We start from the raw sequence: 27013 nt of genomic DNA, 5'->3' as shown, positions 1-27013 counted from the left end.
TAGGAGGGGGGTGGCAATGTTAATCTCAGGCAGGGTCAATTATGAACACATAGCAGAAAATGAAGGATACGAAGGAAGGTACAGTTTGATTAGATGTAAATTAGACGTGGTGATGATGTCACAATACTGAATATATATACATGGCAGTTCTATAAACAGATGTTTGATCTAATAGCCACGGAGACACAGGGAATTCTGAATGGTGGGGAGATGGGAGGGGTCTAAATGTGAGGTCAAACCCCAAATTAGACTCAACAGGAACACACCCAAACCATAACAAATCTTTAATTAGGAAAATAAAGGCCCTAATGTCAGAAATGGGAATGCTTAATGTATGGAGGGAGCTGAACCCAAAAGGTAGGGATTACACACATTATTCATCACCACACTTTGTTTACTCAAGGGTTGACTACTTGATGATGTATAACAAAGATATACACCAAATTAGAGACTGTGACATTGGTATAATGGACCTCTCAGACCGTAGCACAGTGTATGACCTTGGATCTGAACAATAGAAGGAAAAACACCCTCTGGAGACTGAACTTTTTAAGTGAACCAATGAAAGAGTTGTACAGTACCTAATAATTATTATTATTATTATTATTACAGTACCTGACAGAGAATGACAATGGAGAGGTGAACCCGGCTGTGCTATGGTGATGCCTGTAAGGCAGTAATAAGAGGGGAAGTTATAGCTAAATCAGCATTTATAAAGAAGTTAAAACGGGAGAGACTCAGACATCTGGAAAGTTAATGTAAACAACTAGAATCAAAGCACAAAGAATCAGGAGACCCTAAGATAAAACAAGAACTAAAGAAAACAAATAAATAATACAATTTATGAATTATACACACAAGAAATACAAAAATAAATGATTCCTTAAACAAAGATACTGTGTGGAAAATCTGCTAAACCTTTATAGACTAAAGTCGTGTTCACACCTGCCCTGTTTGGTCCGTTTTAAGTGAACCATGGTCCCTTTAAATCAATAGTCCATTTCGTTTGGAGAGGTGTGAACACAAACCAAACTATTGTGAGGACCAAACAACCGAACCATGGTCCTCTTGAAAAGTTGGGACTCTGTCCCTTTCAAAGTGGAGCATGGTGCGGTTTGCTGTTGGTGTGAAGTGTGAACGCAATCAAACTTCATATAGTACCTAATCTAGGAAGCAAAGTAGCCTACAGTGAGTGCATTGTGGGATGAAGACGGACTACATCGCTACATCGATCACACGTCTTGCTTCCTCATACTCTGCCTCTACCGCTCGTATTTGGCAGGCACGCCATAACAAAACAATGACAGCCATGATGGCAATCGCAAAACGGCGGTGTGGCTCCATTGTTGCTGTCATTCACTGAAAGTATTCAGGCGCAGTGGCGTCGTTTTGGTATGGGAAGGTATGGCACTCAATCTAAAATACTTTTTGTAATTTGTGACAAAATCATCTAATTTGCGTGTCATTTGTGAGAAATGACAGCTACCAAATCCATTCCGGGACAACGGAACTCAGTGTGCACTCCGTAATAGTCAGACTCGCGCCCTGCGCGTAATGACAGTACCGTACTTTTCGGACTATAAGCCGCGGCTTTTTTCCCCATTTTTCGACCCTGCGGCTTATATAACGGTGCGGCTTATATGTGGACAAAACCCGAAAATCGAAATATTGCTTTTTTTACTGCATTGAAATGTTATTTATCTGTTCCCTTATTTGCTAAACTTAATACAACTTGTAAATGAGTTAATGTTATTTGTCCGACAGTATTGTGTCCCAATGGGAGTCATTCTCTGTAGAGGTGGGAACTTAAAGCTCAATATAAGAACGGCCATGCACCACCACTCACAGAATCGAGAAAGAGCAATCAATCTGTCAATCCTTTCCGTGTCCGGGCCGGGTGAGGTTTCCCGTGTTGAGTCAAATTAAGCCGCAGGCTCCACTCCTTACATATGGTCATTAAACATTAAAACACATGCGGCTTATAGTCCAGTGCGGCTTATATATGTACACATCATTCAATTTAGCTGCTGCGGCTTATAGTCAGGTGCGGCTTATAGTGCGAAAAGTACGGTATATCTCTCTCTCTCGCTCTCTCTCTCTCTCTGTCTCTGTCTCTGGAATGACGTGAAACAAAAATGTAAACAGACACGGTGGTTTAGCACGAACCATATCGCAGTCCTGTCTGTCTCTGGAATGACGTGAAACAAAAATGTAAACAGACACGGTGGTTTAGCACGAACCATATCGCAGTCCTGCAATCTTGCAGTCCTTCCTGGACTTTTATATCAGTCTGTGCGAGAATTATGGGTTTGTTGTACAATTGTAACAGTCTTAACAAGTACACTTTATTAACACAACAGTGTTATGTTAAACTTGGGCCACACAGACAGCCATGGCTGCTATTTATATTTAATTTAGTTTATCTTGAGGGTGGGTGGTGTGTTGCATTGTGGGTCGTTTGATGCAGATGAGCCAATGCTGTCTCCTACTGTGTGTGTACCTTACAAGAAGAAGAAGCTGTGGTCGTGTGTTGTTCCAAACTGTGTAGAGAATAAAACCACCACCACACAGTAGGGTTTATTAACCATTTCAGTGCCTGCCACGCCACAGCGTAACCCTTTCAGTGCCACTGTCTGTGTGTGTGTCCTCTCTGTGTGTGTGTGTGTGTGTGTGTGTGTGTGTGTGTGTGTGTGCGTGTGTGTCCTCTCTGTGTGTGTGTGTGTGTGTGTCCTTCAGAACAACAATAGAGTGACTGAGTGAATGAATGTAACTCCTAATTACCTAATCTTTCACAACTCAGAATATTCAAGATCAATTTAAATCCCAACCCCTGGTTAGAGGAGCTGTGAATGTCACTGATCTCTACTTCAGCTCACAGAACTCAGCCTCCCCATATTGAAGCCAAAGTCCAGGATAGAGAGGCTGAGTAAATGTGGTGTTGATTCTGTGCAGGAGGGTCATTGTGTCAGAGACGCTGTAGAAGCACAGAGTACCTGCCCTGTGATCCAGGTACACTCCTATTCTGGAGGACCGGGGGCCCGGTACTGTTATGAGCTTGTTATTGTGGAGGAAGCTGTAATCTCTTTGTGTGCACAATAAAGCCCAGGATTTGGAATTGAATCCAAATACACAGTTATCCCAGTTGCCTGTTCTACTAATGTCTTTGTAGGAGGCTGCTACATGAACCCCTCCACTCCACTCCACCTCCCAGTAACAGCGTCCAGTCAGACCTTCTGTATCCAGAACCTGATGCCATTCAATAAATCTTTCTGGGTGATTAGGATATGACTGCTCTTGCTGCATCAGTGTTGCTTTTCTGTTCCTCTCAGACAAAGACAGATTTGCGTTTGTTGTGTTCTGGTCCAGTGTGATCTGAGAGGAATATTGTAAGAAGTCAGCTCTGGTCTTGGGCTCTGGTAGTGGCAGTAAAACTTGAACTGCATTCACTGTTGTTGAGATTCTGGGCCACTGCTCTTCAATGTCCTGTAGTTTGTCTCTCAGCTCAGACACAACCTCAGTCACGTCTGCAAAGTACAGGAAAGGAAGGTCCACTATCTCCTGCTCCAGTCTCTTCTGCAGTTCTTCATCTTGAGTCACTGTGGTCCTCTGTTGGGCTCTGATGACCTTCTTCAGCTCAGAGAACATTCTCTCTCTGTCCTCCACTGCTTTATCAGCAGAGCGATTGAGAGAATCAACAGCCTGTTGGGCCTCTTTGAGTTGCTTCTCTCTCTCCTGGGCCATTTTATTCTACAAAGAGACAGTTTCAAGATGCACAATGAGATCTTCTTCTTCTTCTTCTTATTTGAATTTCCGGCAGTGTAGACGCATTGTGGCGTATTACTGCCCTCCGCAATTCTTTTGATGGGCTCTTCTTCTTCTTCTTCTTTTCCCGCAGTCTACTGGAACCCGTCATCCCCTACATTGTCCATTGGAGTGCAGCTAATGCTGCTACTTCCTGTCTGAGCCCCCCTCCGCGGGACCCTCCTTGCCCACTGCGATCTTATTCTGGGCTGCTTGGTCCCTCTCAGCCCCCTCACCCAATTCCCTAACCACCTCCTCCCATTTCAGACCTTCCATTCCCAAATGTTGAACCGCTATCCGAGAATTGTTGAATATATACTGTATACAAATGTTCTAGAATGTTCTATTATGACATCATACTGTGACATCACAAATGGCCTATTATGACATCATACTGTGACATCACAAATGTTCTAGAATGTTCTATTATGACATCATACTGTGACATCACAAATGTTCTAGAATGTTCTATTATGACATCATACTGTGACATCACAAATGTTATAGAATGTTCTATTATGACATACTGTGACATCACGAATGTTCTAGAATGTTCTATTATGACATCATACTGTGACATCACACATGTTCTAGAATGGTATATTATGGCATCATACTGTGACATCACACATGTTCTAGAATATTCTATTATGACATCATACTGTGACATCACAACGGAACATGTTTGAGGTCCATTTGAATAATATAAATAATATGTTTGGTAAGGCTGTTTCCCCGAAGCCTGTTTTTGCTATTTCAAACTTCGTCAGGGTTCTTCGAACGGACGTTCGAACCTTTGTTTTTAATTAAAAAAATTTAATAAAAAAAATAGACAATTCGACAAATAGACAAAAAATAGACAATTCCGCACGGGGAAAGTGTGAAAGTGTGGGTGATGCCTGTGCACCGCCGGCCAACGGGAGAGGGTTTGTATTGTCTCTATGACAAAAGGTTAAAAAGATACAAAAAGGGGGCGCGGCCTAAGGACGTGGTCAATATAGACCAATGAAAGAGGATATCCCTACTGAGTACAATGGTACAACCCGCAAGTCTCTACGACAAATGGTTCAATTTAGAGGAGAGTCTAACTTCAAGAAGCAGGCTGTTCATTCAACAATGTATGTATATTTTAGTTTGTGGAGTGAATATGAGTTGCATAAGATAATAGAGTGTGAAGGTATACTGAATACTGTCTATCTGTATGTCATGTATGTCATTATTAAACTTTTCATTCATTCATTCATTCATTCATTCATTCATTCATTCATTCATTCATTCATTCATTCATTCATTCATGTATGTCATTATTATGTTATGATGAATTGAAAATGGGGGACCCTGATGTAAACAAGACGAAAGTCTTTCTCTGGTCTGCATTCCCTTAACAATTGTGTGTATTGAGCTGTACTGTACCCATTCTGCAATCTGTTAAATAAAGTTTTCATTCATTCATTCATTCATTCATTCATTCATTCATTCATTCATTCATTCATTCATTCATTCATTCATTCATTCATAAACAAGCGGGCTGTCATCACAGGCTGCTGCTGTGAGACCACAGGTCTCCAGGTTCAAGAGGAGAGTTGTTTTCTTCTCAGGCACCTGATGCCACCACTTTCTCTCCTCCTGTTAAAAATGTATCTGCTCTGTCAACGTAAAGGAACAATATATAGGCTCACACACACACACGCACGCACGCACACACGCACGCACGCACGCACGCACACACACACACACACACACACACACACACACACACACACACACACACACACACACACACACACACACACACACACACACACACACACAGAGAGACACACACACAGTCTCTCTTTCCCACTCTCTCTCATTCTCTCTCCCTCTCTCTTACTCTATCACCCTCTCTCCATCTCCCTCTCCTTATCTCCCCCCTCACTCTCTCTCTCTGTGTCTCTGTCTCCCTGTCTCACCCCCTCTCTCTCTCTCTATCTATCTCTGTCTCTCTCTCTCTCTCTCTCTCTCTCTCTCTCTCTCTCTCTCTCTCTCTCTCTCTCTCTCTCTCTCTCTCTCTCTGTCTGTCTGTCTGTCTGTCTGTCTGTCTGTCTGTCTGTCTGTCTGTCTGTCTGTCTGTCTGTCTGTCTGTCTGTCTGTCTGTCTGTCTGTCTGTCTGTCTGTCTGTCTGTCTGTCTGTCTGTCTGTCTGTCTGTCTGTCTGTCTGTCTGTCTGTCTGTCTGTCTGTCTGTCTGTCTGTCTGTCTGTCTGTCTGTCTGTCTGTCTGTCTGTCTGTCTGTCTGTCTGTCTGTCTGTCTGTCTGTCTGTCTGTCTGTCTGTCTGTCTGTCTGTCTGTCTGTCTGTCTGTCTGTCTGTCTGTCTGTCTGTCTGTCTGTCTGTCTGTCTGTCTGTCTGTCTGTCTGTCTGTCTGTCTGTCTGTCTGTCTGTCTGTCTGTCTGTCTGTCTGTCTGTCTGTCTGTCTGTCTGTCTGTCTGTCTGTCTGTCTGTCTGTCTGTCTGTCTGTCTGTCTGTCTGTCTGTCTGTCTGTCTGTCTGTCTGTCTGTCTGTCTGTCTGTCTGTCTGTCTGTCTGTCTGTCTGTCTGTCTGTCTGTCTGTCTGTCTGTCTGTCTGTCTGTCTGTCTGTCTGTCTGTCTGTCTGTCTGTCTGTCTGTCTGTCTGTCTGTCTGTCTGTCTGTCTGTCTGTCTGTCTGTCTGTCTGTCTGTCTGTCTGTCTGTCTGTCTGTCTGTCTGTCTGTCTGTCTGTCTGTCTGTCTGTCTGTCTGTCTGTCTGTCTGTCTGTCTGTCTGTCTGTCTGTCTGTCTGTCTGTCTGTCTGTCTGTCTGTCTGTCTGTCTGTCTGTCTGTCTGTCTGTCTGTCTGTCTGTCTGTCTGTCTGTCTGTCTGTCTGTCTGTCTGTCTGTCTGTCTGTCTGTCTGTCTGTCTGTCTGTCTGTCTGTCTGTCTGTCTGTCTGTCTGTCTGTCTGTCTGTCTGTCTGTCTGTCTGTCTGTCTGTCTGTCTGTCTGTCTGTCTGTCTGTCTGTCTGTCTGTCTGTCTGTCTGTCTGTCTGTCTGTCTGTCTGTCTGTCTGTCTGTCTGTCTGTCTGTCTGTCTGTCTGTCTGTCTGTCTGTCTGTCTGTCTGTCTGTCTGTCTGTCTGTCTGTCTGTCTGTCTGTCTGTCTGTCTGTCTGTCTGTCTGTCTGTCTGTCTGTCTGTCTGTCTGTCTGTCTGTCTGTCTGTCTGTCTGTCTGTCTGTCTGTCTGTCTGTCTGTCTGTCTGTCTGTCTGTCTGTCTGTCTGTCTGTCTGTCTGTCTGTCTGTCTGTCTGTCTGTCTGTCTGTCTGTCTGTCTGTCTGTCTGTCTGTCTGTCTGTCTGTCTGTCTGTCTGTCTGTCTGTCTGTCTGTCTGTCTGTCTGTCTGTCTGTCTGTCTGTCTGTCTGTCTGTCTGTCTGTCTGTCTGTCTGTCTGTCTGTCTGTCTGTCTGTCTGTCTGTCTGTCTGTCTGTCTGTCTGTCTGTCTGTCTGTCTGTCTGTCTGTCTGTCTGTCTGTCTGTCTGTCTGTCTGTCTGTCTGTCTGTCTGTCTGTCTGTCTGTCTGTCTGTCTGTCTGTCTGTCTGTCTGTCTGTCTGTCTGTCTGTCTGTCTGTCTGTCTGTCTGTCTGTCTGTCTGTCTGTCTGTCTGTCTGTCTGTCTGTCTGTCTGTCTGTCTGTCTGTCTGTCTGTCTGTCTGTCTGTCTGTCTGTCTGTCTGTCTGTCTGTCTGTCTGTCTGTCTGTCTGTCTGTCTGTCTGTCTGTCTGTCTGTCTGTCTGTCTGTCTGTCTGTCTGTCTGTCTGTCTGTCTGTCTGTCTGTCTGTCTGTCTGTCTGTCTGTCTGTCTGTCTGTCTGTCTGTCTGTCTGTCTGTCTGTCTGTCTGTCTGTCTGTCTGTCTGTCTGTCTGTCTGTCTGTCTGTCTGTCTGTCTGTCTGTCTGTCTGTCTGTCTGTCTGTCTGTCTGTCTGTCTGTCTGTCTGTCTGTCTGTCTGTCTGTCTGTCTGTCTGTCTGTCTGTCTGTCTGTCTGTCTGTCTGTCTGTCTGTCTGTCTGTCTGTCTGTCTGTCTGTCTGTCTGTCTGTCTGTCTGTCTGTCTGTCTGTCTGTCTGTCTGTCTGTCTGTCTGTCTGTCTGTCTGTCTGTCTGTCTGTCTGTCTGTCTGTCTGTCTGTCTGTCTGTCTGTCTGTCTGTCTGTCTGTCTGTCTGTCTGTCTGTCTGTCTGTCTGTCTGTCTGTCTGTCTGTCTGTCTGTCTGTCTGTCTGTCTGTCTGTCTGTCTGTCTGTCTGTCTGTCTGTCTGTCTGTCTGTCTGTCTGTCTGTCTGTCTGTCTGTCTGTCTGTCTGTCTGTCTGTCTGTCTGTCTGTCTGTCTGTCTGTCTGTCTGTCTGTCTGTCTGTCTGTCTGTCTGTCTGTCTGTCTGTCTGTCTGTCTGTCTGTCTGTCTGTCTGTCTGTCTGTCTGTCTGTCTGTCTGTCTGTCTGTCTGTCTGTCTGTCTGTCTGTCTGTCTGTCTGTCTGTCTGTCTGTCTGTCTGTCTGTCTGTCTGTCTGTCTGTCTGTCTGTCTGTCTGTCTGTCTGTCTGTCTGTCTGTCTGTCTGTCTGTCTGTCTGTCTGTCTGTCTGTCTGTCTGTCTGTCTGTCTGTCTGTCTGTCTGTCTGTCTGTCTGTCTGTCTGTCTGTCTGTCTGTCTGTCTGTCTGTCTGTCTGTCTGTCTGTCTGTCTGTCTGTCTGTCTCTGGAATGACGTGAAACAAAAATGTAAACAGACACGGTGGTTTAGCACGAACATTTGAGGTGTGTGTGTGTGTGTCTCTCTATCTCTCTCTCTCTCTCTCTCTCTCTCTCTCTCTCTCTCTCTCTCTCTCTCTCTCTCTCTCTCTCTCTCTCGGAATGCAGTGCACGCTCCGTAATATGATCATTATGATCCACTGGAATAGTGGACCAAAAAATAGGTTTACTACTTACATACTGTAGTTGTCTCCTTTGTTCATTAATGTTACCTAAATGTCATATAAGTGAATTGTATAGAAACAACTCACCAAAATTGACTATTGCAAATTGACTATACCAAAATTCACCTTTTACTGAAATGACGCCACTGTTCAGGCGTGATTTTCCCGAAAATGATCTGTCCAATAGAATGAATGACCTGGGTGACTGATCTGTCCAATCGATGAATGACTTGGCGACTGCATGTCCTTTGTTTACAAATTAGGTTCCCTCAAAAAAGGGCAGTGTGAATGCAAACCAAAATCAAACAATGTATCATTCTCACATTTGGTCCACCAGAAAGTCTGGACTATCCGTGGACTTTCAGATGTGAACACAGCCTAAGAAAACAACAAGCAGAAAACACCATAACCAAATATAGATAATGACACACAGATGGAATTGGTTCTTGAATCCCTTCAACTACCAAAGTTAACTGGGGATCAAAACACAAAGCTAATATATTAGCCCAATCACACATGAAGAGCTAAATTCAGCCATAGCTAGATTGAAGCCTGGGAAGTCCCTTGGCTCAGACCGGGTTATCCTTAGAATGGTACAACTCATTTAGAGAAACATTGGATCCTATTTTATTGGACATTTTCAACTGGGTGTTACAAAAGGGTGTGGTTCCAGCATCGTGAAGGGAGGCTACAATTTCACCGAAAGACGGCAAAGATCAATTAGACTGTGAAAATATGTGATATTACAGACAACTAAAACATTTAACATGTTAAAAGGCCGTCACTGGTACATTTTCTGACAGCACAGAATGAATTTGGTTTAAAATGACAATTTTGTGATAGAGAAATATTGTCTTTATCTTTATTATCTTTAAAACTCACAATTCACCTCAAAATGCAGTAAATTATAATGTTACTCAACATAAAAAAACATAAAACATTTAATACATTTTATCTGAATGTCTTTCTTTTGTAGGATGCACGTTTGTTGTTGCCACCATCTTTAGTATTACAGATTTCTCCACTCATGCTTCGTCTGTTCATTACATACTGTGTAGCTCATTATCTGGTTATTATATTATATTGTTAACACTGCAAAGCTAGCACTATAGGTAAACAGCCATAGACACCTGAACGCCAGCCAATCAAATACAAGGGCTGGCAAACATTTGCATAAATCTCAGACCCCTCTAGGGTATATTACCCTGTATCCCCATCTACTGTGAATGGTCATCATTCAAGCAAACCGGCATCTGCCATACAACAAGTGAAGTTAAACAGTGTCCCCGGATGACAGGATGGTCCAATTGACCATCATAGCCACTGCGTCTGTCTTGGTCTGGGCCACGCACGGTGCATCGCTGCAGAGACTTCTACAAGCTGTCACAGCAAATGACAGCTGTTCACGTCAGCGTCCTGAGCCACTTCACTTGTAGTGCCAGCTTGCAGCAGTCTGATGTTTCCTCGCGGTGAAAGGCAACATCCCTCAGCCGACATCGGCAAACGACACACCCGAGGGGGAGGAGGAGGAGGAGGATGCGCGTGTGACACACTACCAGACCGCCTCTCCTCTGGCGGCAGTGTCGACTGGGGATGAGCGGCTGAGCTCCGAGTTCCCTCCCAGATGGATTCCAAACCGGATGAGCCCCTGGCCTCTGGTGCGCTACGCTCAACCGCTGCCAGCGAGTCATTTGATTTGAATGCCGTCATCAGGTAGGTGGCGGTGAAACTCGAGTGTCGAGATTTCCCCCCTTCCACCGTCAGTATGAATCAAGAGGTTGCCCCACCGGAAGCCTGAATAGCACCCACCTTCCCGGGCGTAGTGGAGTTTCTCAACAATGAGAAGATGCTGTGCCAATTCAGGTCTAGAGCGTCGGCTCCAGTCCTCTTGGGCATGAAGGTCCCCCGAAGTCATGGCTCCTGAGACCTGGTTCGGCAGGGCCTGTATCATGTAGCAGAAGAGTTGGTGCCGGCCACTCTCTTGCCTCTGTGGCAGCAAAGCACCCAGCAAACAAAGCATGAGGTGAATTCAACAACAAGGTGTTTCACCTCATGACCCAAGCAGTATAGGCTTGTTGTCAGTTCACCTGCATGTGACGCGGTCTGTCACCCTTGGTCAGGGAAGGGCAAACACCATTAGCCTTCAATGCCACCTCTTCTCAGCCTCCCATAGGCTCAAAGGCTACGGCGAAGGGACATGCTGTTCAGGGGCCATTTAATTCGCCTCACTGTTTGGGGATGACTGGCAAGTGATGATGGAAAAGCTGGCCAAGGCAGGATAGGAAGTGCTTAACACCTAACACCTCAACTCCACCAGCTGAAAAAGTTGGAGCCTAAACAATGCCGCAAGGGCAACAGAGCCCCCATGCCCTGGCTGCTGGTGGCACCTCTCACCCACCCCGCCCCCCCTCTCCTCTCTGTGTCGCTCCTCCCACACCCACACCATTAGAAGCAAGGGGCGTGTTCTAGGTAGTTAGCCCTGCTACTCCTGTAGTCCCCTCTGTGGTGCAGTGTTTTCCTCGCTATGACTGCAGTGCGGTCTGACCAAGGCCAGCTCCAACAGTAAAATGTAAAACCACAAAATCCCTTTGTCATCCCTTGCATGTGATTGGTTGGCTGGTAAGTAGACTGGTGTTCGGGTGCCTATGGCTGATTTACCCATAATGCTAGCTTTGAAGCTGTGCACTAACTCAACAGTTAAATATGCAACCTTAATTTACATGTGATTGGCGTGGAATATAATAAATAACCAAATTGTATTCTAGTTAACGAACGAACATACACATTCGTGCTAAATCATCAGAGCTACATTTCTTAGTGTCTATGATAATCTCTCTGCACATTTCATTATTTACCCTCCCTGCTGCTTTTGATATGTAACTTGTCAGTGTGACCAGCTGGGCAATAGCGACCATGATAGGTTTGCAGGATTAGTTGCATCACTCCGATTTTGAGGAAGCACAGAAAAGCCCCCCCCCCCCCCCCCCCCTCCCTCCAGTGGAAGAATGTGAAAAGGATGCTCTGATGACAAGTGCTGCACAAATAATAATCTGCATAGTCAAAGTCATGCCTCCCAAAAGGAATAAACTCTAGACACACACACAAAAAAACGTTTTTTGAGTAGACGGGACCTTGGCTTTAATGTCGAGCCCTGGTTTGCCCTGGGTCTGGGCCCATTATAGAGGTGCTTTGCGTCTAAAAAGAAAAATAAACATATTATACACACATAGAATAGGATGGATCTTAAATCTAGAGATCCAATCTAAATTATTGTGCCTCCCTGCTCTGCTCCCAGGTGGCCTTCACCGTGCTGTTCGACCTGGAGGCTCTGCTGAAGATCTGGTGCCTGGGCTTCACTGGCTACATCAGCTCCTCCCTGCACAAGTTTGAGTCCCTGCTGGTGGTGGGCACCACCCTGCACATCTACCCCGACCTCTACCACTCCCAGGTCACCTACTTCCAGGTACTGCATGGACACACACACACATGCACGCACACGCACACACACACAGCCATGTTTTCATGTGTTGTGTGGACATTCCATAGATTTACATTCATTCCCTAACTTCTTACCATCATACCTGCCATCTCTCATTTTCCCCCGGGTTTCTCCCGCTTTTAACCCTTTCTCCACAGAGTTCCCGTTTGATAATTGTTTCCCATTAATCTACCATTTTCACCCACAAAAAGGTTTTCGAGTACAGTAGTGTGACACTAACCATAGTGACACTAACTAAATCACGTTGTCTGTGTTGCCAGATTAGGTTGAGATTGTAATCTCCTATATACACAGCGCTTAATTCTTTTTAGCAAAACCTGGCAAACGAGAGTGAGCGTAAAACTCCTCAGTAACTATGCAGTCAGCCAGTTAACCAGTTAGCCAGTCAGCCAGTCAGCCAGTCAGCCAGTCAACCAGTCAGTCAGTCAGTCAGCCAGTCAGCCAGTCAGCCAGTCAACCAGTTAGCCAATCAACCAGTCAGCCAGTCAGCCAGTCAGCCAGTCAGCCAGTTAGTCAGTCAACCAGTTAACCAGTCAGCCAGTCAGCCAGTCAACCAGTTAGCCAGTCAACCAGTTAGCCAGTCAGCCAGTCAGCTTCTGCTCCAACACATATGTGGACAAAGTTCCCAAAATGAACAAAATATTCCTCCAAATGTCTCTCTATCTAGTGTGAAATACTGTATTTCCCCCTTTAACTAAAAGCTACAATAGCATACACCACACGGTTTATTCTCTCTCTCTCTCTCTCTCTCTCTCTCTCTCTCTCTCTCTCTCTCTCTCTCTCTCTCTCTCTCTCTCTCTTCTCTCTCTCTCTCTCTCTCTTTCTCTCTATATGTGTCTCTCTCTTAAAAGAAACGATGGAACTAGCGGGGGGCAAGGTGCCTGAGGCCAAAGGCTTGATAGTATAACAATGTGGAATCCCCAGCCCACCCTGGTCCTTTGTAGTTTTTGTTAAGTTAAGCCCGGGGCACTTTCCATTTCTGGGAAATCTGTTACAAAGCTTTGTGTGTGCAGAGGTCATTTTCAAAACATTGGCTTCCCCCCCCACTGTGAAGAAAAGGGCGATCTTTCCATATCTGCTTTAAATTCATTCAATAGAGGTTCAGTGTTGACCTTTACTAGGTCTGCTAATCTAGGGGAGGATAGTAACAACCAGGTATTTGAGGACATTGCTGGGCCAGGAGAAGTTTCCTCCCTGGAAGATGGTCCTAGGGCAGCATGAGGTTATGGGGAGGGCTTCTGATTTCAGCCAATTAAATTTGTAACCTGGCAGATGAGAGCATTTATTTTACTTTAATAGGCGGAGGTAAACCCTTGACATTCAGGTTCAAATGGCACAACCCCATATTATTTTGCAATTGCATATTGTGCAAGTAATTTTTTTTAAACTAAAATAGAAAAAACCAAAGGAGCAATAACCATTCAGAGTGAAATGCAACCCATCCTTGTTCATAGAACAACATTAATAACAAGTGCAATAACAAGGATATTGCTGATCATTGTCCAATCTTTCTCATATTATATAGGGAACATGATATGTCTCCATCTATGCTATATCCTAAATATAAGAGAAGCTTTAATGAAGCTAGTTTGACCAGGTTTGGACTAGTGGTCGGTGAGTATCCATGGACAGATATCCTCCACTCTGTTGATGCAAAAAGGTTTTTTACCTTGTTTTCTGAACGTATCTCCCAGGCCTATGATCTATGTTTTCCCCTTGTTCAGGCATCTCCCAAGTCTCATCATAAACTGATCAAACCATGGATAACCCCAGCTATTATCAAATCCCTAAATACTAAACGTAGATTGTATAAAAAATATCTTCTCAATCCCACTCCATTTTATCTTGCTCAATTTAGGAACTATAGAAATAAATTAAACCACATCATCAGAGGAGCTAAAAAGCATTACTACAATATGGAATTATCTAAAAACAAAAATAACATGACTCTATGGAGAACAATTAACTCTATCCTCAACAAAAATAAATAAACGTAATCAGTTGCCTAATGAATTTAAGGTTGATGGGGATATTATCACTGACCCACAATTAATTGCCAATAACTTTAATAACTTTTTCTCAGAAGTTGGTCCAACACTGGCTGCAAATATTCCATTTGGTAATCATAGTCCCCTTCAGTTCATGAATCCTCCAATCAATGACAGTTTTAATTTCTTGCCGGTTACAGAGGATGAGGTTCGGGAGATCTTGATAAACCTGGGGACTCTTCTCCGGGTTATGATGGTATTGGAGGTAGATTACTGATATCCATTCAAGAATCCATTGTGAAGCCATTATGTCATATTTTTAATACATCACTAGAGAAGGGAATCGTCCCACAGGAACTTAAAATAGCTAAGATCATCCCTATTTATAAAGATGATGACCCAGCCGTCTTCAACCATTACAGACCTATATCCATCCTTCCTACCTTGTCAAAAATACTTGAAAAGCTTGTCTATAAAAGATTAATTGAACATCTTATTAAGCACAATATTATTTACACTCACCAGTACTGGTTCAGAAAGAAACATGCAACATATATGGCAATCACACATCTAATTAATGAAATATACAAAGCTAAAGACAGAAAGGAAAACACTATCGGTATTTTTTTAGACTTATCAAATGCATTTGATACAGTCAATCACAATATCCTCCTGCAGAAGCTCTCACATCTTGGAATAAAAAACAATGCACTGCTATGGTTCACCAGTTACCTTAAAGATAGACATCAGTCTGTATCCTATAATGGGATAAATTCTCCTTTTCTTCCTTTACTTTGCGGTCTGCCCCAAGGTTCAATTATTGGGCCTTTGTTATTTTTGTTATATATCAATGACCTCCCTAACGTCTCAGACAGGCTGTCGAAAATTTTATTTGCAGATGACACGAGTGTATTCTATTCACATAAAGATCCTGATACCATCATTAGGGTCATAAATGAAGAACCTAACAAACTATCAATTTGGTTTAAATTAGGGATGCTCGATATTGGCTTTTTTACCGATACCGATATACCGATATTGTCCAACTCTTAATTTCCGATACCGATATCAACCGATACCGATATATGCAGGGTTCCCCCCCCCCAAAAAATGGAATAATTTCAGGTAATTAACATTACTATATCTCTTGTTGTGGAATTAACACAGCATTATGCATACTTTTGACAATAAATAAAATCAGAATTTGTTCTTACTTGCTTGCCTGGGTAAATAAAGGTTATAGAAATGTAAAAAAAGAATTAAAGATTTTTTTTTGAAAACCGATACCGATATTTTCCGATATCACATTTTAATGCCGATATCGGCTGTTAATATCGGTAGGCCGATAATATCGGACATCCCTAGTTTAAATGCAACAAATTATCACTAAACATTAAAAAAACAAATTTCATTTTTTTTTGTCTCAAATCTGTGATTTTTAACTCCTCATCTAAAGTAGTGATCAATGACATCCCCATAGCTAGGGAGTGTTCTACACGATTCCTTGGTGTTCTGCTTGATGAATCCCTATCATGGAAACCTCATATCACAGCCATAACTACAAAAATGGCCAAGAGTATTGGTATTCTTAGAAAAACACGTCACTTGCTGAGCACCGAGGTTGCCACAATGTTATATTACTCTATGGTTTACCCATATATCAATTACTGTAATTTAGTTTGGGGTAGTACTCATCAGACCAAACTTGAGCCCATATACCGTCTGCAGAAACGAGCTCTAAAAATAATCAGCTGTGTACATCGAAGTCATTCTTCTCAGCCTCTATTCCATAAGTTAGGTATACTCAGTGTTTATCAAGTGAATCATCTTCAGACTGGTTTATTTGTGCATAGTTCTTTAAACAGAGCCCTTCCCCCGTTTTTTCATGACATGTTTGCCCACAATCACCAAATACATAATTACCCCACACGTAGTTCCTGTTTGCTTCTGAGTTACAGTGGGTGACAATATTGTCACAAGGAAAGACGAAATTACCTACCTGGGTTCCATCCTAGAGGCAAATCTTTCCTGTGACAAAATGGCATCCAATGTAATAAAAAAACTCAACCAACGAACTAGATTCTTGTACCGGATCTCCTCTCTGGTAAACAAGAATACCCTGAAGACTCTGGCAGGAGCACTCATTCAAGGGTACTATGACTATGCGTGCACCTCATGGTACCAAAGCACCTCAAAGGCGCTTAAAAGAAAATTACAAACATCACAAAACAAACTGGTCAGACTACTACTTGACCTGAACCCCAGAACCCACCTCACCCCTGCCCACTTTGACAACCTAGGATGGCTTAGAGTAGACGACAGAGTACAGCAACTTGCAATGGGCCTGGTCTACAAGATACACTATACGACCGGGGTGCCCATGTACATGTCAAAATACTTCCCAAAGGTCAGTGAATACCACAACCACTACACCAGAGGAAGCTCAACAAATCATGTTAAACCCAGATTCGGCTCAAACAAGGGACTAAACACGTTTCGCAATTATGCCACAACAATGTGGAACGCCCTACCCAAAGCTGTAAAGGAATGTGAATCCCTGCCCACATTCAAAACCGCTCTTAAAGAGCACCTACGGGAGGCTGCAATTCGAAACTGGCCACCGTAAATGCCCAAAACCCCCACCACCTCCTAATAGACAGTCTCCTCCCCACCGCATGTATATATTCCCTCCCCGCCGTATGTATATTTCCCTCCCACCCACCCACCCCCTCCTAATGTACAGTCCCCTCCCCATCATATGTATATACTCTGTCAGGATCTAGGGGTAACAGTACTGTATATTTGAATACCGCTTATGTCACAAATGTATCAGTACCAAATACCTATATGTCCCTATGCCATAAATGTCATGTATGTTGTGTATGTCATAAATGTCTATATGAATTGAAAATGGGGGACCCTGATGGAAACAAGACAAACGTCTTTCTCAGGTCTGCATCCCCTTAACAATTGTATGTATTGAGCCGTACTGTATTGTACCCATTCTGCAATCTGTTAAATAAAGTTTTCATTCATTCATTCATTCATCCCTTTCCCGCACTTCCCAAACTCAGTTTTGTTTGCTCTACCGAGGGTCAAAGTTGTGGAACTCTTTGCCTTCACATATTTTGGAATTTTCTTTTCTGAAATTCAAAAGAGCACTGAAATCTCATCTCCTAGATCACCAATATTTCCCATATGGACTTCCTTTACAAACTGTGGTCTGATGGCTTGTTGTATTTTGTTATTGTATTTTCGTTTTATTATATATTCTTCCTGTCATTAATTGTTTTCTCTATACCAGAAATCGTATGACATGGGTGCCTGCTTCGGTGTCTATGTAGGCCTGCTTGTGTGTGTTTGTTTGTTTGGGGGGGGGGTTATATTTTATCTTGATATAATGTAATTTTGCTTCCTGGTGAATGCCACATGCAAGCCCCTAGGGTTTTTTTAGGCAATTCTCCTACACGTCCCTTGTGGATTATATTGTATTATATATGTAATTGTTTTTATATGTGTAAATAAACAAACAAACAAACAAAAACAAACAATCAATATCCATTCAGAACCTGACGCTCTGACAGACAACAGAACAGAGTAAGGTGGACCTACCGCAGCGCGCTTGTGATTCTGTGATTATACACTAATAATTGTTTATTTTAGTGTGAATAACAGTCAGATATTTTGTCCATCTTGGAGGAGAACATTGTGTTCACATAAGCCATGTGTGGGTGGTGGAGAAAGTCTCGGGCTGCTTGTGTGATGGTAAATGGCTGCATTTATATGGCGCTTTTATCCAAAACGCTTTACAATTAGTTCCTCACATTTGACCCATTCACTCACACAGCGGAGGCAACCATGCAAGGTTCCAACCTGCTCATCAGGAGCAATTTGGGGTTAAGTGTCTTGCTCAAGGACACTTCAACACTGTGCGGGATGAGCGGGAATCAAACCGGGAACCTCCGGATTACCAGACGACCTCTCTACTTCCTGAGGCACTGTAGCCCCCATCTATTCTATTGTTAATAGTGATCTATTCCCAGTCTTGGTAGTGCAGGAACATATAGCCACTATAACCCCCGGGTGGCTGGCCATTTGGTCTGCGTCTAATTCCAAACCCTTAGGAAAGTTGAGCCCCAAGATATCTGGGATCAACCTGGTTAAAAATTAAAGGTCCCATGCATTATAAATGGATTTTTCCAGTGTTTAGCATTGTTTTATAGGAATGAGGGTTAGTATAATTTTGGCGGATTGCTCTAATTCAGTTGAGACAATCTCCTCCCCCAGCGGGGTGGGTCTTCTCCCTGGGAGCACTGCACATCACTGTCAAAATATCTTTGACTCCCACGCGCACGCCCATATTCCGATCCGTGCAATAATAATCACAGCGGTATATATTGTGATTTTAAACAAGTTACCAATGCATTGTCCCGTGGGATTATGCCCCCCTGCAGCGAAATTAATTAGTATCCCCCTCAATCTTTCTATCTCTCTCTCTGTCTGCCAGTCGCAGACTGTGGACGACTGTCACTCAAAGCGCTTATGGGCGGAGCCCAGCCAAAACAGCCTGACATCTTGAAGTCGAAAATGTTTGCTTTTGAGTACTTGATTAAAAATATAAAACAATGCATTTAAAAAAAAACATTTTACAGATGTGTTCCATAGACTCACAGGAATTGTGTAAAGTTGCCCAAATAGTGCAAGGAATAGCAATGCATGGGACCTTTATAGGACACCAATGTCCTCACAGGATTCGGGGGAAGCCTGCAAAAAAAGGTTGCTGTGGCGGCTTCTAGAGTCTAGGATTTAGTCTAGACTACTTTCTACGTGGTAATAGCAGTCAGTTTGGACTCCGTGAATATGGCGGCTTTGTGGATTTCGTCCAGGTTGTTGTTGTCTCCATTTGAAATGTCTGTAAGGAGGCTGTATATATACAGTATATTAGCACTATCAGCTGCAACCCTGCCTGGTCCATGGTGGTACAGTAGATGGTACCATTAGCTGTAGCTGCTGTTAGCTTAGTGCTGCTAGCATGTTGATAGTGGCAGATGGTGCTATTAGCTGTAGCTGCTGTTAGCTTAGCACTGCTAGCATGTTAATAGTGGCAGATGGTGCCATTAGCTGTAGCTGCTGTTAGCTTAGCACTGCTAGCATGATGAGGTAGGTCATCATGTGCTTCTTCCTACATTCTTGTTGCTTGGCATTTTCACTAAGTTAAGTTTGAAGCTGAACAGCAGTCTAATGTTGGCAGGTATGAACTCAAACCTTAAGGTGATAAAATCACTGCGCCCAGGCTGTGGTGGTTCGGCAAAACAAATTCCAGAGTATATATCTAGAAAACAAATGTTTTATTTTATTTCTCCTCGTGGTAAATACACAGATCACCACATGTTTACAGGAAAGTTTTGGAGTGTATTTTGTGACTCTTGGGAACTAGGCTAACTGGGCAGCCCTACTTCCAGTGAATGATGCTAAGCTAACGGTGCGGGTGTTCCGTACTTTGAATGCATGCACATAGAAGAAAAGGGTATCTGCTTGTCTAACTCTGGGGTAGATGGCAAATAAGTAAATTTCCCAAAAGGTTTACGTGTTCCTTTAACCTTAACCATAACCTAACCATAACCATAGCCCCTAACCCTAAAATAGCTAATTTACCTTGTGGGGTCAACAACAACAACAATACAAAGGGACATTTGGTCCCCACGATGGTACGAAAACAAGGACACACACACCCACACACAAGCACATAGTCATGCACACACACACACACACACACACACACACACACACACACACACACACACACACACACACACACACACACACCAACTGCCTCAAACACTTAACTCTGTTATGCAATCTGGGTTGAAGTGATTTCTCCTGTGAATCATCATCCGGTGACATCTCTCTGTGGCCGCGCATTAATGAGGACAAATCAATCATTTCATCCCCCCTGACCGCACGGTTAATCTTGCCCTTCATTCAACCCCCCCCCCCCCCCCCCCCCCCCCTAAAACCACTGCCCGAAACAATGTCTAACAGAGATTAAGTTCCGAACACAATTGATTTTTCTGTGTTAAACTGTAGCATTTTTCAGTGCTAACATGATTTGTCTGCCCGCCGATTTGCCACTTGATGCATTGAGAAGGAAGGAGCCAGCTGACTGGGCTGCTGCGTTCTGTCACGTTTAGCATAAATCCATGGCAGAGCGTGCCCTCCTACACGTCCTCCTCTCTCCTGCCTGCCGCTCTTTAGAGGAGTGTGTGGAGATGAGAGAGGCAGGGAGGAGGCAGATAGGAGGGCATAAAGGAGGTGAGGAGGAGGAGGCAGAGATGAGGCAGAGAGGAGGCAGAGAGGAGGCAGAGATGAGGCGAGGAGGCAGAGAGGAGGCAGAGATGAGGCAGAGATGAGGCAGATAGGAGGAAGATAGGAATCAGAGAGGAGGAGGTGAGGAGGCAGAGAGGAGGCAGAGAGGAGGAGGCAGATAGGAGGCAGAGAGGAGGAAGATAGGAGGCAGAGAGGAGGAGGTGAGGAGGCAGAGAGGAGGCAGAGATGAGGAGGCGAGGAGGCAGAGATGAGGCAGAGAGGAGGCAGAGAGGAGGAGGCGAGGAGGCAGAGAGGAGGCAGAGAGGAGGATGCGAGGAGGCAGAGAATAGGCAGAGAGGAGGAGGCAGAAAGGAGGCAGAGAGGAGGCAGAGATGAGGAGGTGAGGAGGCAGAGAGGAGGAGGCAGAGATGAGGAGGCAGAGAGGAGGCAGAGAGGAGGCAGAGAGGAGGCAGAGGGGAGGCAGATATGAGGCAGAGAGGAGGCAGAGAGGAGGAGGCAGAGAGGAGGCAGAAAGGAGGTGAGGAGGAGGAGGCAGAGAGGAGGCATAGAGGAGGCAGAGATGAGGCGAGGAGGCAGAGAGGAGGCAGAGATGAGGCAGAGATGAGGCAGAGAGGAGGCAGAGAGGAGGCAGAGAGGAGGAGGTGAGGAGGCAGAGAGGAGGAGGCAGAGAGGAGGCAGAGAGGAGGCAGAGAGGAGGAGGCAGAGAGGATGAGACAGAGAGGAGGAGGCAGAAATGAGGAGGCAGAGAGGAGGAGGCAGATATGAGGCAGAGAGGAGGCAGATAGGAGGTGAGGAGGAGGAGGAGGTAGAGATGAGGTGAGGAGGAGGCAGGGAGGAGGCAGAGAGGAGGTGAGGAGGCAGAGAGGAGGCAGAGAGGAGGCAGAGAGGAGGTGAGGAGGCAGAGAGGAGGAGGAGAGGAGGCAGAGATGAGGAGGCATAGAGGAGGCAGATATGAGGCAGAGAGGAGGCAGATATGAGGAGGTGAGGAGGAGGCAGAGATGAGGCAGAGAGGAGGCAGAGATGAGGAGGTGAGGAGGCAGAGAGGAGGCAGAGAGGAGGAGGCAGAGATGAGGAGGTGAGGAGGAGGCATAGAGGAGGCAGAGAGGAGGAGGTGAGGAGGAGGCAGAGAGGAGGCAGAGATGAGGCAGATAGGAGGAGGCAGAGAGGAGGCAGATAGGAGGCAGAGAGGAGGCAAGAGAGGAGGGAGAGAGGAGGAGGCAGAGAGGAGTAGGCAGAGAGGAGGCAGAGAGGAGGAGGCAGAGAGGAGGCAGAGAGGAGGAGGCAGAGAGGAGGCAGAGAGGAGGAGGCAGATAGGAGGCAGAGATGAGGAGGTGAGGAGGCAGAGAGGAGGCAGAGAGGAGGCAGATAGGAGGCAGAGAGGAGGCAGAAAGGAGGCAGAGAGGAGGAGGCAGAGATGAGGAGACAGAGAGGAGGCAGAGAGGAGGCAGATAGGAGGCAGAGGGGAGGCAGAGAGGAGGCAGAGAGGAGGAGGCAGAGATGAGGCAGAGAGGAGGCAGAGAGGAGGCAGAGAGGAGGAGGCAGAGAGGAGGAGGCAGAGATGAGGAGACAGAGAGGAGGCAGAGAGGAGGCAGATAGGAGGCGAGGAGGCAGAGAGGAGGCAGATAGGAGGCGAGGAGGCGGAGAGGAGGAGGCAGAGAGGAGAAGGTAGAGAGGAGGCAGAGAGGAGGCAGAGAGGAGGTGAGGAGGCATAGAGGAGGCAGAGAGGAGGAGGCAGAGAGGAGGAGAGGAGGCAGAGAGGAGGCAGAGAGGAGGAGGCATAGAGGAGGAGGCAGAGAGGAGGAGAGGAGGCAGAGAGGAGGCAGAGATGAGGCATAGAGGAGGCAGATAGGAGGCAGTGATGAGGAGGAGGAGGAGGAGGAGGCAGTGAGGAGGCAGAGAGGAGGCAGAGAGGAGGCAGAGATGAGGCAGTGAGGAGGCGGAGAGGAGGCAGAGAGGAGGCAGAGAGGAGGAGGCAGAGAGGGGGCAGAGAGGATGCAGAGAGGAGGCAGAGATGAGACAGAGAGGAGGCGGAGATGAGGCAGAGAGGAGGCAGAGAGGAGGAGGCAGAGAGGAGGCGAGGAGGCAGAGATGAGGCAGAGAGGAGGCAGAGAGGAGGAGGCAGAGAGGAGGAGGAGGAGGAGGAGGAGGAGGAGGCAGAGAGGAGGCATATATGAGGAGGAGGCAGGGAGGAGGCAGGGGTGAGGTGAGGAGGAGGCAGAGAGGAGGTGATGAGGAGGAGGCAGGGATGAGGTGAGGAGGAGGCAGGGAGGAGGTGATGAGGAGGTGAGGAGGAGGCGAGGAGGAGGAGGAGGATGAGGCAGGGATGAGGTGAGGAGGCAGGGAGGAGGTGAGGAGGAGGCAGAGATGAGGCGAGGATGCAGATAGGAGGCAGAGAGGAGGCAGAGAGGTGGCAGAGAGGAGGAGGCAGAGAGGAGGAGGCAGAGAGGAGGAGGCAGAGAGGAGGCGGAGAGGAGGCAGAGAGGAGGCAGAGAGGAGGAGGCAGAGAGGAGGAGGCAGAGAGGAGGAGGCAGAGAGGAGGAGGCATAGAGGAGGAGGTAGAGAGGAGGCAGAGAGGAGGTGAGGAGGCATAGAGGAGGCAGATAGGAGGCAGAGAGGAGGAGGCAGAGAGGAGGAGGCAGAGAGGAGGAGGCAGAGAGGAGGAGGTAGAGAGGAGGCAGAGAGGAGGCAGAGAGGAGGTGAGGAGGCATAGAGGAGGCAGAGAGGAGGTGAGGAGGCAGAGAGGAGGAGGCAGATAGGATGCATAGAGGAGGAGGTAGAGAGGAGGCAGAGAGGAGGCAGAGAGAAGGCAGAGAGGAGGAGGTAGAGAGGAGGCAGATAGGAGGCAGAGAGGAGGTGAGTATGAGGAGGATGAGGAGGAGGAGGAGGAGGAGGAGGCAGAGAGGAGGCAGAGAGGAGGAGGCAGAGATGAGGCATAGATGAGGAGGAGGCAGAGAGGAGGCAGAGATGAGGCAGTGAGGAGGCAGAGATGAGGAGGAGGCAGAGAGGAGGCAGAGAGGAGGCAGAGATGAGGAGGTGAGGAGGCAGAGAGGAGGCAGAGAGGAGGAGGCAGAGATGAGGAGGTGAGGAGGAGGCATAGAGGAGGCAGAGATGAGGCAGATAGGAGGAGGCAGAGAGGAGGCAGATAGGAGGCAGAGAGGAGGCAAGAGAGGAGGGAGAGAGGAGGAGGCAGAGAGGAGTAGGCAGAGAGGAGGCAGAGAGGAGGAGGCAGAGAGGAGGCAGAGAGGAGGAGGCAGAGAGGAGGCAGAGAGGAGGAGGCAGATAGGAGGCAGAGATGAGGAGGTGAGGAGGCAGAGAGGAGGCAGAGAGGAGGCAGATAGGAGGCAGAGAGGAGGCAGAAAGGAGGCAGAGAGGAGGAGGCAGAGAGGAGGCAGAGGGGAGGCAGAGAGGAGGCAGAGAGGAGGAGGCAGAGAGGAGGAGGCAGAGATGAGGAGACAGAGAGGAGGCAGAGAGGAGGCAGATAGGAGGCGAGGAGGCAGAGAGGAGGCAGATAGGAGGCGAGGAGGCGGAGAGGAGGAGGCAGAGAGGAGAAGGTAGAGAGGAGGCAGAGAGGAGGCAGAGAGGAGGTGAGGAGGCATAGAGGAGGCAGAGAGGAGGAGGCAGAGAGGAGGAGAGGAGGCAGAGAGGAGGCAGAGAGGAGGAGGCAGAGAGGAGGAGGCAGAGAGGAGGAGAGGAGGCAGAGAGGAGGCAGAGATGAGGCATAGAGGAGGCAGATAGGAGGCAGTGATGAGGAGGAGGAGGAGGAGGCAGTGAGGAGGCAGAGAGGAGGCAGAGAGGAGGCAGAGATGAGGCAGTGAGGAGGCGGAGAGGAGGCAGAGAGGAGGCAGAGAGGAGGAGGCAGAGAGGGGGCAGAGAGGATGCAGAGAGGAGGCAGAGATGAGACAGAGAGGAGGCGGAGATGAGGCAGAGAGGAGGCAGAGAGGAGGAGGCAGAGAGGAGGCGAGGAGGCAGAGATGAGGCAGAGAGGAGGCAGAGAGGAGGAGGCAGAGAGGAGGAGGAGGAGGAGGAGGAGGAGGAGGAGGCAGAGAGGAGGCATATATGAGGAGGAGGCAGGGAGGAGGCAGGGGTGAGGTGAGGAGGAGGCAGAGAGGAGGTGATGAGGAGGAGGCAGGGATGAGGTGAGGAGGAGGCAGGGAGGAGGTGATGAGGAGGTGAGGAGGAGGCGAGGAGGAGGAGGAGGATGAGGCAGGGATGAGGTGAGGAGGCAGGGAGGAGGTGAGGAGGAGGCAGAGATGAGGCGAGGATGCAGATAGGAGGCAGAGAGGAGGCAGAGAGGTGGCAGAGAGGAGGAGGCAGAGAGGAGGAGGCAGAGAGGAGGCATAGAGGAGGAGGTAGAGAGGAGGCGGAGAGGAGGCAGAGAGGAGGAGGCAGAGAGGAGGCAGATAGGAGGCAGAGAGGAGGAGGCAGAGAGGAGGAGGCAGAGAGGAGGAGGCAGAGAGGAGGAGGCATAGAGGAGGAGGTAGAGAGGAGGCAGAGAGGAGGTGAGGAGGCATAGAGGAGGCAGATAGGAGGCAGAGAGGAGGAGGCAGAGAGGAGGAGGCAGAGAGGAGGAGGCAGAGAGGAGGAGGTAGAGAGGAGGCAGAGAGGAGGCAGAGAGGAGGTGAGGAGGCATAGAGGAGGCAGAGAGGAGGTGAGGAGGCAGAGAGGAGGAGGCAGATAGGATGCATAGAGGAGGAGGTAGAGAGGAGGCAGAGAGGAGGCAGAGAGAAGGCAGAGAGGAGGAGGTAGAGAGGAGGCAGATAGGAGGCAGAGAGGAGGTGAGTATGAGGAGGATGAGGAGGAGGAGGAGGAGGAGGAGGCAGAGAGGAGGCAGAGAGGAGGAGGCAGAGATGAGGCATAGATGAGGAGGAGGCAGAGAGGAGGCAGAGATGAGGCAGTGAGGAGGCAGAGATGAGGAGGAGGCAGAGAGGAGGCAGAGAGGAGGCAGTGAGGAGGCAGAGATGAGGCAGAGAGGAGGCAGAGAGGAGGAAGAGGAGGAGGAGGCGAGGATGAGGCAGAGGAGGCAGATAGGAGGCATAGAGGATGAGGCAGAGAGGAGGCAGAGATGAGGAGGCAGAGAGGAGGCAGAGAGGAGGCAGAGAGGAGGAGGCAGAGAGGAGGAGGCAGAGATGAGGCAGAGAGGAGGTGAGGAGGCAGAGAGGAGGAGGCAGAGAGGAGGCATAGAGGAGGAGGTAGAGAGGAGGCAGAGAGGAGGCAGATAGGAGGAGGTAGAGAGGAGGCAGAGAGGAGGCAGAGAGGAGGTGAGTAGGAGGAGGGGAGGAGGAGGAGGAGGCAGAGAGGAGGCAGAGAGGAGGAGGCAGAGATGAGGCATAGAGGAGGAGGAGGCAGAGAGGAGGCAGAGATGAGGCAGTGAGGAGGCAGAGATGAGGAGGAGGCAGAGAGGAGGCAGAGAGGAGGCAGTGAGGAGGCAGATATGAGGCAGAGAGGAGGCAGATAGGAGGAGGAGGAGGAGGAGGAGGAGGAGGCGAGGAGGCAGATAGGAGGCAGAGAGGATGCAGAGAGGAGGCAGAGAGGAGGAGGTGAGGAGGCAGAGATGAGGAGGCAGAGAGGAGGCAGAAAGGAGGCAGAGAGGAGGAGGCAGAGATGAGGTAGAGAGGAGGCAGAGAGGAGGTGAGGAGGAGGATGAGGCAGATAGGAGGTGATGAGGAGGCAGGGAGGAGGCAGAGAGGAGGTGAGGAGGAGGAGGAGTATACAGAGAGGAGGAGGAGGAGGAGGCAGAGAGGAGGCAGAGAGGAGGAAGCAGAGAGGAGGCAGAGAGGATGCAGAGAGGAGGTGAGGAGGAGGATGAGGAGGAGGCAGGGAGGAGGCAGGGAGGATGTGAGGCAGGGAGGAGGCAGGGAGGAGGTGAGGAGGAGGCAGATAGGAGGCAGAGAGGATGTGATGAGGAGGAGGCAGGGAGGAGGTGAGGAGGAGGTGAGGAGGAGGCGAGGAGGAGGCAGGGAGGAGGTGAGGAGGAGGCAGGGATGAGGTGAGAAGGAGGTGAGGAGGAGGCGAGGAGGAGGAGGAGGAGGCAGGGAGGAGGTGTGGAGGCAGGGAGGAGGTGAGGAGGAGGCAGATATGAGGCGAGGAGGCAGATAGGAGGCAGAGAGGAGACGGAGAGGAGGCAGAGAGGAGGCAGAGAGGAGGAGGCAGAGAGGAGGCAGAGAGGAGGCAGAGAGGAGGCAGAGAGGAGGAGGCAGAGAGGAAGCGAGGAGGCAGAGATGAGGCAGATATGAGGCGGAGAGGAGGCAGAGAGGAGGAGGCAGAGAGGAGGAGGCAGAGAGGAGGCGAGGAGGCAGAGAGGAGGCAGAGAGGAGGAGGCAGATATGAGACATAGAGGAGGAGGAGGCAGAGAGGAGACAGAGAGGAGGCAGTGAGGAGGCAGATATGAGGAGGAGGCAGAGAGGAGGCAGAGAGGAGGCAGTGAGGAGGCAGAGAGGAGGCAGAGAGGAGGCAGAGAG

The 27013-nt window shown here is 47.9% G+C and overlaps 1 protein-coding gene across 1 annotated transcript in view; it reads left to right on the top strand.

Annotated features, from left to right (window-relative positions):
- Positions 1–27013, top strand: part of nalcn (sodium leak channel, non-selective) — a gene marked incomplete at both ends in the record, with an annotated part of 382889 nt that overhangs the window by 130464 nt on the left and 225412 nt on the right. The window contains 1 exon segment of the mRNA XM_084311476.1: positions 12037–12204. Within this exon segment, the coding sequence (XP_084167602.1) occupies positions 12037–12204 (168 nt within the window).

Source organism: Notolepis coatsorum (assembly GCF_963971535.1).
Source record: "Notolepis coatsorum genome assembly, chromosome: 3".
Taxonomy (NCBI): domain Eukaryota; kingdom Metazoa; phylum Chordata; class Actinopteri; order Aulopiformes; family Paralepididae; genus Notolepis; species Notolepis coatsorum.
Note: the sequence above shows the minus strand (reverse complement) of the source record. Positions and strands in the feature narration are given on the sequence as shown.